This window comes from Gambusia affinis, linkage group LG04, assembly GCF_019740435.1.
Source record: "Gambusia affinis linkage group LG04, SWU_Gaff_1.0, whole genome shotgun sequence".
NCBI classification, from domain to species: Eukaryota; Metazoa; Chordata; class Actinopteri; order Cyprinodontiformes; family Poeciliidae; genus Gambusia; species Gambusia affinis.
In genome coordinates, this window is record NC_057871.1 from 15,352,480 (window position 1) to 15,371,079 (window position 18,600).

At 36.9% G+C, this 18,600-nt stretch overlaps 1 protein-coding gene across 1 annotated transcript; it reads right to left on the reverse strand.

Annotated features, from left to right (window-relative positions):
• Window positions 1-471: 471 nt before the first annotated feature.
• Window positions 472-3,135, reverse strand: cdkn2a/b (cyclin-dependent kinase inhibitor 2A/B (p15, inhibits CDK4)). The gene is made up of 2 exons (XM_044115166.1): window positions 2,717-3,135; window positions 472-1,346 (listed from the first exon to the last, which is right to left on the reverse strand). Exons 1-2 carry the CDS (start codon window positions 2,837-2,839, stop codon window positions 1,095-1,097), a joined length of 375 nt encoding a protein of 124 aa, XP_043971101.1. The 5' UTR covers window positions 2,840-3,135; the 3' UTR covers window positions 472-1,094.
• Window positions 3,136-18,600: the final 15,465 nt, after the last annotated feature.

Genomic DNA, 18,600 nt, shown 5'->3' on the forward strand with positions numbered 1-18,600 from the left:
CTGCAGATAGACATGATCATGAGCACAACTGCGCTGATTAGATTTTTCCAGGCCAATTCGGATTTCTGACTTTCTCTTAATTCTGACCTGCCGATTCTGATTTCGCCTATTTTGTTCCTGTCATCTACAACGCATAAAATGGAAACATGCTGCTGGTTCGGGCAGCCGTTTTAAATATGACTGGAAATTAAGAAATTGCGAGATTGTCGTCGTTTATCCAGCCGAGTATAAGTCTGTGGTTTAAAAATGTCCATCAAATCACATTGCTGGTCGATTTAGACTGAAAACGATGGCAGCTGATATTTTCTGCATTTGCTGAATAAGGGGACGAAACAATTTTATTTGACCTGCATATTGAAGGCAAAATGGAAAATGCAAATCTCTAGCCACTTTTTTGGCTTAGCTCTAGTCCACAGAGGAAACATTTCAGCTGTTATTCACCTGCAAGTACAAAAGTAGTTTTAAAAATAATTAGGAGGCATAGTCCATATGGTCCAAATGTTTTAATTGCGCTACAATGTTCAAAACTCCTCAGTGTAATGAATATCCTTAAGTTATTTCTTTATTTTATTTGGGTGTAAAGACAATAATTTGCCTTTATGACAACCTGAAGCATGCTTCAGTGTTTCAAACTCATAGGCTATCCCCATAACTTTTTTTTTAAATTAAAGTGCAAACACTTATACAAAGAGATAATATCTCAGTGTATCAGTTTCATAATAGTGCATAAAACAAATATGTGCAACAAGTTGTGGCTTCTAAATTAGCTTTGAAAGAAATTCTTCATTAAACAACTGTCCGTCATTAAACAAAGGTTTAAGCAAAATATTCAAATTTCAGAAGAACAGTAAAAAAAAAAAAATAAAAAATACATTGCATGAACATTTCCAAAACGTTATTTAATAAAATTTCTTATCCTAAGCCGATTTCTAAAAGTAGACCATTGAAAGTCCTGTTGTACCCCACTACATTATAAGCATCTCGTTAAATAACAAACAAATAAATATAAATTAGGGCCCTTTCGGGCCTTATTCGCGGTTCTCAATCAGAACCAAGTGAATTAAATAATGTTTCGTATGAAGACAGGCACACAGTTATAGAACCTCCAGGACAGCAACAACATCCGTGTGGCCGTTCTCTCTGGCCAAATCAATCGGGAGACAATTGTCCTTGTCCCGGGCCTGCGGGTCGGCCCCGGCTTTCACCAGAAGCTGCACCGTGTCCAGGAAGCCCGTTCGGGCCGCGTCGTGCAGCGGGGTCGCCCCGGTGCTTCTGTCCGCAACGTTTGGATCCGCTCCGCGCGACAGTAAGAGCCGAGCCACCTCCGAGCTGCCCATCATCATCACCTTCAGGAAAACCGAACCAGGCGTTTTTAATTAATGTATTATTTGATACAAAGGCCTATAACATTGAATAAAATGCTTAAACACAAAAACCGGTCCCTCACGAATTATTTAATGCTTAATAGACACGTGCTGGAAAATAGAATGATCTGTACATTTATTTATCTAACGAAATAAACCCCCTTTTATTAGTTTTCATTTATTTCTCGCTTATACACAAACAAAAAGAGAGACCTACGGTTGGACTTGCGCCTGTCAGTCTACCGACTGACCAATAACTTGTGATACGGTGCAAACATTTTTCTATTCCAAACCGGTCCAAAACCGAAAACCATGGTGGAAAGAAAACCGCCATGTTCTCAACAATTATACACTGGACAATTTAATTTGCCACATATCTGCCAAAATGGTACAGTGCGCCCAAAACGCTAAAAAGCAAACAAACAAACAAAAAAAAAAACCCTTTAAATGACAGAAATGGAATACTCACACGAAATTAGCTATTGCTCTTAATTTTTTTTTCCATTTATTGGTACTCTTTAATTTGCTTGAAAAACACATTTTCTACATAAAAGCACTAGGAACTGAGTTATCTTGCACCGACCGTGTTTTCTAGGTTACATGCTGTTTCACCTCGTCTGTATAATATCAAAACAGTTGTTTGATATTATAACAACTATTTTACCACAGTTAGTTGGCAGTGTAGCACTTAACAATAATTTGACAGTCAACACTATAGTACAAAACTCAGGGAGTTAGAACTTTAAACTGTTTAAAACTTGCCAAACAGGATGAAGTACTGTCTTTGTCAGAGTCTACTAAGACGCTTAATATTAGACTGGGTCTTATATGACTTGGATATATTAGAAATTATTTGCAGTCAGCATGCATATTATAAAAACCATAAGATATCTATTCAATTCATTGATTGGTTGATTGATTGTCTTGACGGGGCTGGTAAATACTCCCTTTTTTACAGTCCAACCACAATGTTAAGAGTGAAACCAATGCCCGTCGCAGCTTTTAAAAAGGTAAAGGTTATGATGAAGTCAAAGGTTTCCTGCGGGTTCGTTTCAGCTCAGAACGCCGCTGACATTATCAAGCCCAATTATATATGTACAGTTTTATTCGTATAACCGCCCCTGAATAACCGCCCACTTTGAAGTAGATAATAGCGTTGTCGCTGCCTTATCTGCCAGTTATTACCCCGTCTGCTTTTGAGGTGTAAATAGAAACCAGACTGAAACAGCTAAAAGTATACGAGATGCAGTAGACGCATATAAAATAGCCATCACTGCTTGTTTTTTGTTTTGTTTTTTTTTGTTTTTGTTTTTGTTTTTTTTTTCTCGCAGATGCTTCAGGGAGGCACTGACCTGTATTGCTCTTCGTCCAAAACTATTCACCCCGTTAACAGGAGCCCCTTGATGCAGCAGAGCCTCCACCTCTGCAGTGCGTCCCTTCGCTGCGGCTGTCGTCAGTTCATCCCCCAAGGTCATTGTCAGCGACAATATCCGTCACTGTCCTCCTCTGACAGGTACGCTGACGGCGATGCTTATTTGAGGAACAACAAGCTCACAAACTCGTCCGAGCTCTTTCTATTGGCGCCGATATACTACTCACAGCTTTTAAAACGAGCTGTTCTAGGATTTAATCCAAGATCGTCTCTATCTTCGGTTTGCTTTTTCTTTACTCCGCCCCAAGAACCTCTGGGTTCGGTCAAAACAAACTGCGCTCGTCCACCGGCTGTCGGACGGTGTTTGTCCGGGCTTGTCTTATATTTAATGAATGGGTAGCGTCGTCATCTGCTGGGTGGCGTCATCATCTTCTGCTGGGCTGTTGCGGTAACGCGCATGCGCATGAATACGAAACTCATTCCTGCACCTATATGGTTAGATTTTAAACCTGTTGTAGTTGTCGCCTGAAGAATAAAATAAAGTCACAAAAATAGAAGTAGAGTTGAATAAGAATAAAAATAAATCTTAATAATGAAGAAGAAAATTCTTCAAATCTACATTAATACATAAACAACAGACTAAAACAAAAGTACAGGTAAAAACTAATCACAAAAAATCCCCAAATCATTAAAATTAAGAAAGGAAAAAGTGATAAGCCGAACTCGTTAAATTGAGATCTACAAGGCAAGAGATAGTTGAAATGAAAGCAAGTTTCAGTGCACAAGAATGCACACTAAGGACTAACATCCCCACGTTCTCTTAAAATAAAAACTAAGTAGGTAGAGGACTATTTTAAACTGTAGCTTTAAAGCTTCGCAAGCTTTCAAATCACAATGGTAATCATACATTACCAGGGTACATTCCAAGTCCATTCCGACATATTGGTGGTGTTATAAGCATAATATTTATGCAGAAAATCTTTATCAAAGTTGAAAAAAAAATCATAAATGGGTTTATTGTTGTTTTTTGTAAGATTTTGTGCTGACTAAAGCATCCACTTAATTGTTATGGTTTAATGCGATTGCATTAACATACAGTAGATTGTTATGGTATCACTGACCACAGTATGGTGACATGTTGTGGAAGAAAAGTTAGAATGCACATTTTTAGAATTCCGTAGCCAATTTATTATAATCTCCAATCTAATTTACAAATGAAATATTCTTTTCTCTTGATAAACTTAGAATTAGAATATTATATATAAACACGGCCTGCTTTCATGTGCATGTGCACTGATTCATATTAATTTTAGTCAAAGTGTTATACTGCAAAACATTACCTTATCAGAAAGATTTGCTGAGTTGTTACTGATTAGATTTGTTACCATTTAAATTTTCCATCTCTTCCAACTTTTCTATTGGACTTAAAGTGCTTTGGAGAAGTATTTGCTCCCCTTGCAGATTTACTCCCTGGTTGCTTTTATGCCCTTTTTAAATACTGCAGACCATCAAGCTATATTTTTTATCAGACAAAAATAACTCAAGAAAATTCAAGATTTATTTTTTAAACTATTTTTGCTGGTAGCACCATCGTCAGTGGCAACAATGACGATGGTGAAATAATCAGCAAATATTTTTGCAGATTATTTCAATCTCTTGAGCCCTCAAGAGATTGAAATAATCTGCAAAAATATTTGCAGATAATTTCATTGTTGCCACTGACCAGGGTTGTTTTGTTTGTGCCACATTGCAACATTTTTGAGCACAAACATCTGCTAAATAACTTCTGTATCAGGTTTACGCCCTGAGTTTGACTGAGTCACAACAGAACCTTCTTACTGACTTGTTTGTTTTACTTTGGATCATTGTCCTGTTTGTGTTTAACTCGTGTGGGCTTGAATTTCAGGTCACAAAGCCAGACATTCTTCTTCAGGCTTTTTTTTTTGCTACTAAGCAGTATTTACGGTTTCCAGCAGTTATGTAAAACAGGTCCCACATTACTGAAGTAGCTCCACACCATCACAATACCATCTTTATGTTTGACTGCATATGTGATGAATAAACGTCTCTGGTATCATTAAGATGTTTTTGGCAAATGTGAGAAAGGCATTTGAGCTGATTTTGGCATTTACTTTGACCATTTGGAGGTTTTGGTGAGTCCCTTTTTGTATTAGTGAATCATAAACACTGATCATAACGGAGACAATTTAGGCCTGCACTGCTTAGCTGTTCATTTAGGTTCTTTTATAACCTCGTTGATCAGTCCTTGGACGGTTAGAGTATCACACGCATCCATGTGTGGTTAAACTGTTTCTTTATTTGTGGGTAATGTCTCTCACTGCGATTCATCTGTTTGTATGAAGTGTAACCATTTCCTGCAATATAGATGTCAGGAATTTTTTTTCTCTCTCAATTGTTTTTGAATACTTTTAGATCAGGGGATGATGTGATGAATTTTGAACTACTTCTAATTTACTTCTTGTTGTTATACAGATTCTATTATAATGATTTCCACATGTCACACAATTGTTAGTAATAACATTTCTGTACTTTTTGTGACAGTATCATCACCACGTCTGTTTTCTGTTGATCTTTCTGATTGCTTCGGCGCATAACCTTAAACATAACTGAAGAAACCTGACTAACCTTACAAAAAACCGTGTCCCATGTTCTTGTGATACTTTAGCTTACATTCACTGACTGTATGTTATTGATTAATGTACATACAGAAACATAATTTGACCATTAGTGCAAAATTGCTACATAAGACAACTGCTCCTTGAACAATTTGTTTGGCCCCAAAATAAAATTCTGCTTGTGGCCCTGCACAACCATGGACCAGTTAACCTTTCATGCAGCTTTCTCAGGGTTGTCTGCTGAATGTGGTGACAGAAACAGATCAGATCAGATTTCCTGAAGAAGATCTCCTTTGTTATTGTGCATCTCTTTTGGAAGACATAATCTGAACGTGAATCACGACTGCAGACATGCACAAAATATCTGATGTGGTAAAGAGATTGAAGATCATGCTGGAACACAGTGGATTCTCCAACAAAGTAGCTCAATATTCCTGATTGTTTTTTTGGAATTAAATAAAGAGAATAAGATTTTAACAGCATTTAAACAACATAAAGAAGTTACCTTTATGTTTGAGACTGGGTTTTAAGTTAATTAGGGTGCGTAGTGATTAAATCCCTTTTTCTAATGTTTTCACAAATTAAAACTTACAAAACCTAAAAAGCCATTTAAAGAGATGACACCAGACAGATCCTCCCTGAATCAATAGTGACTCAGACACACAGCTCTATGTGCATGAAGAAACACACTGCAGCCCTCTGTTTTGGGTTGATTACCGTCTGAGCAGCATGCAGAGACTTGCTTTACATATGTTGGTAAAAGGAGTTGTGGGCATTTTCCTTTTGCTTTCCAACACTAAAGCGGTTGCCAACTCATTTCTGAGCAGCAGCCAAAGGAGAGATCCCTGGGACCAAGTGAACAGTACAGGACAGGAAAGGTTTTCTGCATTTGTATACACTAACTGGTGACCTGTATCATGAGTCATTGGGCCAGTTTGGCTCAATGACTATAACATACAAAGTTAGACTGTCAGTAATTATAGTGCAAATAAATGTCATGTTTGCTTATACCCATTTGGAAAAGATTACTTTGACGAAAAACATTAAATCAAACAAACAAAAAAAATGAATCCGATATTTTTTAGTTCTTACAGTTTACATATTTAAAAAAACACACACAAAAAAACTAACTATGAAATGTGACTGGATTTGTCTAAAAAAGTCATAATGTAAAAGATCAAATAATCATAAAACCTGGTTGATGTCTCAAGGTTTCAGTACTTTCATCATGTTCTTTAATCCAAGTGCCACCTATTCAAGTGCACTAATCCATCCTGCAAGAAAACAATCGCAGAACATGACATCACCACTTCCATACGTCAATTTGGGCGTGGTGGTAGAGCAGCGACCGATATACAGAGATTTTATTCCTCATCGTTGATCTCATAGATCTGAATATTGGCCTGCTGATTGTTACAGCGTATCTTCCCCCTCTATCATAACCCACTTTCCTGTCACTTAAGCCAGAGAAAACCTACAAAAAATACTTAAATACTATATTTGATCTGAACTAAAATTCAAAAAGCAAGGTCTGTGTCCCAGAATGCTTTGTGAAATGTAATTTGGATTTTTGCAATATTTAGGAAGTGTGATGCATTTGGGAGTTGGATTTTCTTCCATATTGTCTTATAGTTCCCCTTTTTTATTTCATTCTCAGAATTTCTTGTTAAATGTTGTTAAAGACATATGAAGGCAGCATTTCTGATTACTCAGCTCATGTGTGGGTAGTTGAGATGTTCCTCATTTTCTGTCAAATAAAAACTAGAAGTTGTTCTTACAATTTGTCCTCCTGTTATGCAAACATGTCAGGTCATTGAACTTAATTATGGTGAAATAAAAATATATAATTATGTATTAAAACATTTTTTTAATTGAGACCATTTTCAAAATGTGAAACATTACAGATTAAGCAAAATGCATAATTAAATTTTTAAAACATCTAAGTTTTTGAAGAATGTTTTCTGTTTAGAAATTTACTGCTACTCATAATCAGAAATCTACTACTACTACTAGAGAGTAATCCTGCCACTGTTAGAGTAAAATTATTACAAGGTTTTTCATTACCCAGGCATCTCAAATAAGCATATATTTATGGGTAAAATGAAAAAGCTCAAGATCTTTGAATTTTTGTTGAGTGTTCAAGAGATGGGACAAGAATTAGGAAGTGAAAATAACACCAAAGCCACATTCTTGTGATTCTCACAAGATTTCTGACATTGGCATAAAAAATAATCAGAATTCTTGTCCAAGGACCAAGGATCTCTCAGAGAGAGTTTCAGAAAGACCTTGAATTAGCCGGTTTTGCAAACTGCACACTCACTGCACAAGTCTCCACTGCAGAAGGAAAAGCCTGAGCCTTGCGGATTGAAATCGAGATTACAGATGAGGATCTGGACAAGCCAATAAAATACTAATGGGAAAGCAGTCTGGTCAGATGAGAGCAAAATTAAACTCTTAGACAGTCAATGGACAAAGTGTTTTGGCGAATGTCACCATACAACAGTGATATTTAGTATTGGGAGAACCAGAATGTGGGTTTGTTTTCTGTATATGGTAGCAGCAAAATACAAATAAGTGAAGGAAGGATTCATTGAAAAAAATGTTCTTGAAAGGAACCTGATGATGAAACATGGCTGGATTTTTAAGAAAGACAATGATCCCATGAACACACCGCAAAGAAACATTTCACTTTCACAGGAAAAAATAAAGTTACAAAAAACAAACAAAAAACAATCCAGTAAATTATCTGCTAAACTGAGCTAAAAAAAATATGTGGAAATAACTAAATATCAGCTTACACAGAAGATGCTTCCAGAACCTTCGAGGTCTGAAAATGATTTGTTTTTAATAGGTAAGAACACACAATGCACGTGACTACATTTTTCATACAGGACATGTCTTAAAGCTGCATTACTTAAGATTTATATAAGATTGTTCTGCAGCTATGAAATAACTCGCAGTAAACATGTTTAATTAGGAACCACTTCGGTGAAAACTAATATCCTAATAAATAAATAAACAAATATATTAACAGAGAAAAAACATTAAAACTTTGCTTTTTCCAGTGTGAGCGATCAAGAAATAACTAGTAGTGTGCCATAGCTCTTTTTGCCTTTCTTTTGTAATAGTGGCCATTAGTTAAAACTCTTCCTTACTTGGCAATGTTGCTGCAATGAATTCAAATAATCGGTCTAAATGATTGGTCTAAACATTTAGACTAGTGGGTCATTGCCTCACTTGTTTGTTTGGTTATGACTTTGAAACTTTGAAGATTCTGTTTCAGAGGCTTCATTGTTGTCCCGTTGTATTTTTACTTTAATGGCCAGATGCCGTCTTCTAATATTTGCACGATAAAAATCGTAGGCCAAAATACCTTGTAATTTTTAAAACATTTACTGTAATTAGTTTAATTCTGTTCTACTGATAAGTGAGTGATGTTGACGGGCTTCAGAAGAATGTTCTGCTTTTCTTCTGCGCCGACTGTTAGAGTCTAAAACAATTCAGTTTCCATGGATAAGTGGGGTTTGACACTTTAACTGATTTTTTTGTAGCTTTTCAATAAATTGGAACTCAGTTAGATACTTACTTAATAAGAAACATTTCATATTTCCTACAAAATTAAAATTTTTAAGGACATGAATTAATTACAAACTGAAAGCATAATAGCAGCCAAAGGTTGAAGAAACTCACTTTTGTGGCATCTGAAAAATTATAGTCATCAGTCATTAGTGTTGATGACTAATAATGCAGTTCATCAGCAGCATGTTGACATATGTACTGTTGCATTAATCGCCCTATTGAGGTTGTATCAGAGTAACAGCATGTTATATATGGCATATTTCATGTGAGACAGTGCACATCAGTAGATTGTGTCAATAGACGTAATTCTCAGACTGTGTAAATGTGAGCAGACGTGCATGGAATGTGATTTTGTCTCGAAGTCCAGCCTCTGAGGCTGAGTGCGTGGGTGGAGGTGTGTTGGCCTGGAAGTCCCCTCCGTTTGTGTACGGATGTGTTTGTGAGAAAAGAAGAGCTACTGTTAGCGTTGCAGACGTGATTTCTAGCACCATCGTTTCAATTAGTTCTGTCGCGTTGAAAAATAAAGCAATCCGTCTCTCAAACAATAAAAGAAGGGTTTTCTTTGAAGGGTTTGACATTGTGACATCGCCATGTGGGAACGTTCTTTTGGTCATAAAAATGGTTGATCCGGAAAGTACATTGTTCATTGCTAAATTTAATAGTTGGGTTGGAGAAATGTAGTCAGTAGTGACCCGAGCATCACTGCAATCTGTTGGTTTGATGAAGTTTCCTCAGTGTCTGGTCTGCATTTTTCAGCTTTACAGTGATCCTCCTGAAAATGCTTACAGTCACTTACTGTAGTTGTTTTATTTATCTAAAAAAACAACAACATACATTAGAAATTTGATTCCTACACAATAAAAACTCTGCACTAACACTGCTGCACAACCCAGCAGCTGAAAATGGAAATGCCTGTTTCTAAGTACCAGTGGATTAAGTCACATCCAGGATACCCTCTTTTGTTGTTTTTCTAAATGTTTGACTCCACCAAACTCACAAGTAAATCAAATATCAGCCAAATTCAGCTGATTTTTTTTTCTCAAGCTTTTCCATAAAGGAGAGAAAACTAGTGAATTCAGGAAAAAAATAATTATGCGTTCTTAACTGTATTTTTGAATCTTGAGGTATTACGTGTACTTTTAATTTAACTTTTACTTCACCCAAGTAAACACCTACTGATGAGGACCTGGTGACTTGAGTCACCAAGGGGAGTTGGCAGTCAGGAAAAAAACAATGACCTGCGAAAAAGAAAAGGGATTTAAGAGAGCAAAGGGGACCAAAAGGAGATGAGTCTTCCTCGCATTGGCTACAAGGTTAGGAAATCAAAAGAGAAACGACAGCATCTACATTAAGAACAAGCAGTAGCTTTAACAGGAGAAGGAGACACACCAAGAAAGAAGTGGTACCAGCCCTGGTTATGTGAGTGAATAAACAAAAGAAAAGGGTAGGATATTAAACTCTGCTCATGGAGTAAGTACTATGCTCCCTCCCAACCATTGTTCCCAATCTGTGATGTTCTGGTATTCTCTTCTTTCAAAAGAACAGCACTGAAAGACTGAATCCAGAGAGGAGGTGCAGAAAATGTGCTTTGGTTTTTTTTTTTTTTTTTTTTTTTTACACACTGCCTGGGTTCACATTTTTTATTGCATCTACTGATAAGCTCTCATAGCCACTAAGCACTTCTACAGAGTGTGTGACGTTTCACTGTACTGTGTTAAGTGGAAACTCAGCCCGACAAACCTCTCATGTTGTTTTAAAGCTGTCACATCTTTCCAGTGTTTCACAGACAACTGATGAAATGCTAAAACTGCTTTCAGAGTTATGAAAAATTGCACATTTCATGCTTTAGCTGAACAATATTTCAATGGTCATCATTGTTATAGCTGTCTTTGAGAGGACTGACTGATTCCGAGCTCCCTCTGCTATTTGCAGTGTTCATTATCACAGACCTGCTGGACTTGGGCAAACATAATGTAGTGCACTGTCTGGCTGATAAAATCTTTGTTTCCCAGCATACAGAATTTGCTTTGAAGTCAGAAGTGCATCTTGGGTATTTTTGTCTTCAGGCTACTTTTTAACCAGAGTGGAACTCATCTATTTATCCACTCATGACAATTAGCATCGCTGTGTGATTTTTCACACAGATATAAATCAATGTAACAATGGCTTACAAAAAGTATTAATACCCCCTGAACTTTGACAGTTTATTATGTTGCAACCATAGCATGACTTTGATGACCTTATATGGGATTTTATGTGATAAATACATAAATTATCCTTGTCTTTTTATGTTACAAAAAGAAAATTATATATAGATTTCAAGATTTTTAATAACATCTAAAAATTCCCCAAATTTTGGTGTGCATTTACTGTACATTCAGCCCTCTGTGGATTAAAAAGAACATCAATTTTCACACTATTTATTGCTGCAAATATGTTTGACACAGTTTGATGCGTGTACAGATTTAAATTGTTTGGCCCATTATTTTTGCAAAGCAGCATAAAGCTAAGGTCAGTTGTGGAGCACCTAAAGTATTTTTTTCAGTCAAGCCACAGATACCTAATTCACTTTGATTGTTTTTTTCTTCTTGTTGTTTTTGTTTTTTAAAGTATTTTGATTTAATCCATTAGTAGCTCTGGCTGTATGTTCAGAATTGTCATCAAACTGGGAGGCGACACATTAAAAGTGTGTTTAGGTTTCCAAGTACCAGAAATGAACACCTATCACAGATGCAGGTTCACAACTTAACATCAAGTCGTGTTTAAATTGAAATGTCTTCAATGTTTAGCCAGAAGACAAAAGAGACATGACTGACTCTTAGTTGTTTCGACCGTTTTAGTGTTTCTACAATAAACGATGCACAGTGGGTTACAGGTTAGCTTAATTGTTATAGTTTTGTCAATTCAAAATGTATAATAAACTGTGAAGAGATTATCATGTGTGGTCAGATGTAAAACAATCTTCCTCACTGCAGTTTTTTCTCTTTGTTCATCTGAGAACTACCAGGCATGTTTAAAATGATGACTAGAAATGCTGAGTCAGTCGTTCAACAGGTTTGGCATTTTAGTTAGCTCCTCCACTCTGAACCACATTCATTCTTACTTTGAGTAAGAAAGCTGTGACTGTTGTGTGTGTGTGATCAGAAACTCAATGCCTCTAATTCACAAGTTTAGGCTGTGTATGAGCAAATAAGACATGGCGAGTTTATTTCATCACAGCTTCAAAAACACAGCAGCACAAATCAGTTGAGTCGCACTCAACCACAGCCACAGAGTTTAAGTACTTGGGTGTGGATCTGGCTGAAGAAGATGAGGCAATTGTGAGACGCTGACACATTGTTGGTGTGCCAGTCACATGTGTGTCTGAGTTCCAGCTAATACCCACATACAATTGAGTGTCACTGTGGGATAAACTGTATAAAATAGGAAGTTTTGCATGGCCAGCCACAATTATTGCTCCACTGGTAAAGATGTATGAAAAGCATTAAAGTAAATGTATCTTTATGTGTTTCTCCAGGACGCTCCCTGCAATAAAGAAGGCATTTCAGCTCGCTAATAATTAACAGGGAGGGTTGACATCATGGCTCCTTATAATGACGGCGATTACCATCAATATGATAAGATATGCTAACAAAAAGCGAAACAAGTGGCTTTGGGGAAATCCATGAGCACTGGTCAATATACCTGATGTAACATTGTGCAGCAGTATAAACTATTTTTAACAAGTATTTTACATTTCTGTTTGTCTTTAACCATAGTTAGTCTCACTCCTTTATTTACATTGTATGCTAGTTTGCACTTGTGCTTTGGAGCAATTGTGTAGATATAGGATTGTCATGGTGCTGCGCAGGAAGTGCAAGAGACTGCACTGGGGTAAAAAAGAGAAAAATAATGACTCAACTCTTTGCTATTATCACCACAATAGGTACATGACACAGTGTTGTACAAAACATCATCTACATCTTCTATTGTAATTTGGTTCTGAGGACGATCAAACATTATTACTAGAGCACGTCTCATGCAGCATGTTGTAACACAAATGGCTTCACCGAGGTTAAAAACAGGACAGACATGAGAGTGTTGGAGACCCAGACAATTTAACAAGTACATCAAATACATTTGCAAATCAGTGTTTGCACTTAACTTCTGGATTTTACAGTCAGTATTTTTTTTGGTTCAGACGTTTTACTCTGAGGTTAATTTTGAAAGCTGTCACACAAGATCAGCTCCTCTCCTCAACGAGTTCCTGAAAAAGCTGGTAATATCCGGCTCCACAGCTGTGTGGGTTGCTGAAAGGCCTTTGGGCTTATATATGAAAAAGTATTGTTTGGTAATGTTTCATTACGTACAGCAATGGCATTTCATATAGAAAAAAAATCACATTAAAAGCAGCAGGGACAAAAGTAGAATTTAGACAGTTTAGAAATTGGTCTAACTTCTGTTAATTGAAATATGTTTAAAATATTTTTGTCAATTCCCAGTGTCTTTTTTTTTTTTTTTGGTATTTGTAGAACATTTAGCAGTTTTAGAATGCATAAGGAGCCGTTATTTAGCCATCTGCATTTTTGACAAGATGGTGACTTTGATTTTTTGTCAACTGGAAAGGTGAAGTAACTAAAGTTTCCTTTTATCTCTGTGCGTATTCAGTCTGCATAAAGAAATCAGTCAATGATGGATTCTACTTTGCAAGCAAAAATTTCAGTTGCTCTTCTGAACATGTTAAAAGTAACATTTACCATCTGTAAATGTTACGTAACGTTAAACAAAAAGGACACAAAGAAAGTCAACCGTTAAAAAAAAAAATCTATTCTTCTAGTCTTGTCCTGTTTGTGTTTTCAGTATCTTGAGAAATATGCACCAGCTAGTTGAGTTTTTAAATAAGCACTAAGTACTGATAGATTAGACTACATTTTACAGACAAAGGTATGTTTGAATGACTTAAAATTTCACCAACTCTCACCAAAACTCATATATTTTATGAATTTATTGCAAACGAAACAATGTAGTCAAAGTGTTTTTGCTTTAGCCTAGTAGTCTAAGAGGTAAGAGAACATTGTGAAACAAAGCCCACTCAGAAGGCGTGAAAGAAGTTAGAGGTAGAGCTTAAAGATCCAGTACATACTGATTCATTTGGGAAATGAGTCCTCTTTTCAAAAGAAATTATTTAAGGTTTTTTTTAAGGTTTTTGATGATATTCTAATTTCTTTTTCGCTAAATGAAAAGTGAAACGTGTCTCTCTAAGCAGCATACTCAAAAGGTGAAGGTTCAATGACTCATACTTATAGTTTGACAAGTAATTTAAATATAGATAAGCATGTTGCCTTAACTTCCACAATTTATTTTGTCATCAGGAAGCCTTATTAATCTATACTCTAAATTGTTAAGAGCGCTTTGGTGTACTTTTTCTGTGGCCACTAGGAGGCATAAGAGAGACGATTTTAGGTGTGAGGACAATGCAATTCAATTTCAATTCAAGCATACTTCCTTTATTCTTTGTGATTTTTCACCTACAGCGAGAGAATTTGCTCTCCCTCATATTCATGAAGTCTAGAAAAAAAGAAAAATTTCAGAAAAAAAATCAATGATGACAATAATTTGCCTGAGCAGTATTACACATTTTTTTGAATAAACAGAAAAGTAAAAATATAGATGTCATTATAGTAAAGTACCTATTAGAACTTCTCCACTGTGTTTACGTATGCGACAGTAGATGCCGTACCTCTTAACTTCTTTTTTTTTTACCTCAACAAATTGTGCGGGCGTAGACTCTCTGAGTGACTGTGAAAAGAGCAACGTGATGTGTTTTGAGCTAAATGTTTAGCGTCAGAGTCAGCAGCGAGGGGATGGAGAGGCTGCAGCCATGCATGTGGCTTGAGCCTCTCAGAGAGATAATGTGTGTAGTCATCCGCCCTCCGCCCCCCGCATCAGCACCATCCCTCAGGACTGCATGAGACGTCTGGGGGAGCAGAGGGGTATAACTGGGGAGATGGCGCAGTCACTGGCCCATGTAATAGAACGATAGAAAGGTGGGGCCGACGCGCACACACAGACACACACACCCGCACACATATGTAAGTTACAAGGTGAATATTTTGAGCGAAGTAACCAGGAGAGCAGAAGGGATTCATTTATTTTTTTTCATCTTCTCTAAGTATTTGTGTTTGGCCAAAGTTATGGATTTTTGTTTTGCTTATTTACCAGATTTTGCTATGAGTTTAACTTTTTTAGTTTTTAGCAACATAAAATAGGTTGAAAAGACTGTCTGACCCTGAATATACTAAAGAATGGCTAAAAAGAAACAGCATACTGAGTTTCTAAACAAGAAACATTTGCAATAAAATGAAGATGTTTGTTTTTACTTTAATCGTGCAATAAAATAAAATATGCATGTTTTGCCATTAAGGTCTTGAGTGACTAATTCGTTGATCAAAGTTGAAATGTTGAATATGTATAGCACTAGCTTGTGATAACAACTTAGCAATTCAATTTAAGGTTATTTTCATGTCTTCAATTCACAAAAACATCATTTTGAAGCTGCAGTTGGTAACATTTAGAAAAATATGTTTCTTACATGTTTGGTGAAACTGTCACTACAATGTGACCATGTGACATGAGACAGATGATTTGTGAAAAGATGAAGTTCCACTTCCTCCATGTAACCCTTCTGCCAGCTACAGAAATACACCCCTCTGTCAGAAACAATCAGAGCCAGAAGGAAGATCTTAGTGTTGTCAATCAGCCTCGTATATGCGCAGCTCAACATTGTCAGTGAAAACATATGCAGACCTCAGGTTTGAAATTGGACAAATAAATTCACAGGAATACATTTGACTGGTCTAACACATTTATTCATGTTCAACAAATGAACTAAATGTATACAGTGCTTTGCTAGTCAAACTGACCAATATAATTCCTTTACACCAGAGTAACTTTGACATGCAGATTAGTAGGCAATTCAGGGTTAAGCATTTTGCCCCTTGGCAGATGACTGCGGAATTTTGGAATTGAACCCACAACTTTTCAACTGGAAGATAACTCCACTTCCCTCTGAGACCTGATCGCAATTGTCTACTCTAGTCCAACACAGGAGTCAAAAATAAAAGCCCGATTGTCTGACAGTTTAGGTGGCAGCAGCGCTGCAAGCGAATGTGAAAAATTCCACTTACAAGCAGTAAAGGCTAAGGCATAAATCATCATTATTCTCAGATTGGACCCCCGTTCACTCCCCAAACCGTCCACCTGCGGAGGAGACTCCCTGCTAACATGTCACCACTAGATGGCACTGTACCAGCAGCAATTTCCCCATTCTCAGAACACACCGACCTTTTTCCCCTATCTATCTAATTACACATTAGACCTGTAATACGCCATTCCGCATCCAGAGGCCTCAGATGAATGGCTTCCCCCTCCCTTCCTTCCTCTTTTCATTTCTCTCTCTCCCATCTTTTCCTCCTCTACCATCCCAGTTTTCACACTGTTCTGACCAGCATACCTCAATTACTGTCACGGGCAGACCACAACATTGGGTGGGTGGAGCGGGCTGTGGGGGTAGAGGGTGCATGAAGGGAGGGAGCAAAGAGGGGAAAGAGATGGATGCAATGGGAGGAGGAGACAGTTGGTGACATACCAGCACATGGTATATGTTTACAGGTGTGTTCGTATGTGTGCGGGCATGCGTGCCTGCTTCCCGACTGTGCATTTGTGCGTTTCTTTGACATGCCCATGGGGCAATTGCTTGCCACATGCCAACGCTGTTGAAGCAACAGTGGTGTGACAACAACGATTTGACATTTGTGAAAGATAAATATATTCCACTTAGAGTGAAGCTGTTGCCACTCACTAGTGGGGCTGAAAATATATATATATATAAAAAAGCTAAAAAATATAATGACACTAGTTGCAACAATCATTCAGACATTTTCAGTCCGCCCCTAAAACTCCAAACTGCTAAGTATACGATCTCAGTGCTTCCCTAATTTTTGTGATGATCCAGATGTTTGTGTTAACTACAGTTGCAAAACTTTGAAAGCTCTGTTTAACTAAATGTTGGCAAATGTCAATGAACTGTGCAGACTTTCCAGAATCACTTTTGCATTTCTTCTCATGGTATTGCAGATGTTTGGATATATTGCAATAAACTAATAGAAAGTTTATTCTGAACTAAAACTCTGCAAAGTTAGAAGGGGTTGAGAAAACAGAAAGAGAAAAAAAATGCACAAACAGAATGTCTGCAGTTTTAATCCAAATCCAGATATTAACAATAATCTACAGCTGCTCATTCACTCCCAAAGCTTTACACTAATGAGGACAAGAAGTGACGTTCAGCCTCATTAGGGCTGGGCTTTGGCCTGCAATCTGACTAATTTAAGGTCTTAAAACTGTGCAAATACACAAAATCAACATTGCTAACTTTTCAAAAAAGTCTACACATTTGTTTTTCTCTGAAAAAGAAAGCAAAATGTATTAGGAGAAAACTACAGTATGGTTCTGAATTGTAATTATTATTATTATTATTATCCAGTGATCAGTTTCATGGATCGTCAAGATGCTTTTAGGCAAATGAGGAATTATGGAGTCTCAAAACATTAATAAATCACTTTGTAGCCCTTTCCATACTGATAAATGTCAACAGGTTTGTTTCTTGACTATTTGGATTTTAGAAAATTGTAATGTGCACACTTTGAAGTCTGAGAGTATTCCAGACATCTGCAGAACCTCTACACAGCAACGGTACAATTTGTGCATGTATGTGTGAGTAGTCTGAGGTTCTACTGGGTCAATCACAGTAATTTCCCCATTTTTTAGACAGCATCATTTTGAGCTCAGGCCTGCTTCATTACGAGGCTTGTTCACGCATCCTCACTGTGAAAAATACTTCATACATAAAATCCCTAATTTCCTGTCTGGGTGTGTATGAGTAATTGAATAATTTCCCACAGAAGAAAGATAAAGATCAGTCACAGGAAGAGATTTCTTTTCAAAGTTTTGGCCAATGCATCCACAAACGTTAGTGAAAACATGCTGCACAGTGTGATTCTTCTTTTGGATAATGTTTGGACAGAACATTCAGAATGCAATTTATCTTATTATTTACATTGAATCCCACAAAAACCATTACAGCTCCTCTGATCATTCTTGATATGATCCTGGCGACTTGTGTTTAATGTCTCCAATCACAGGTATGTGTCCAAGCTGGTGGCCAACGTGAGAATTGGGATGTGCCAGGTGTAGTTGCTCCATGCAGTTCTCCATCACAGTCCTCAGGGTCCAATTTGTTAAATTAATCAACTGTTTTAAAAAATGATCAAATTGTGTATTCAATTTTAATTGCATAGTGTAGACAAGCAGAATAAGCAGTTTGGCATTGGTAAAGAGAACTTGGCAAGCATTTCATGGTTGAAACCCATTTGCTCAGCTGAGCTGTTGCTCAACTCACAAAGCATTTCCCTTAAGACTGAAGCAGTTTTAAGGAACATTGTAAGGTATAAGTTAACTTATACATACTATGCATATTTTATTATAAAAATGTAATTTTTATACATTTCTTAAAACTGCCACCATAAGACAGATAATCTATGAAAAAATGAGCTCCTCTGCCTCCAGCCAGTACTGTGATTCTACTGCCATCTGCAGAAATACACTGTTCACA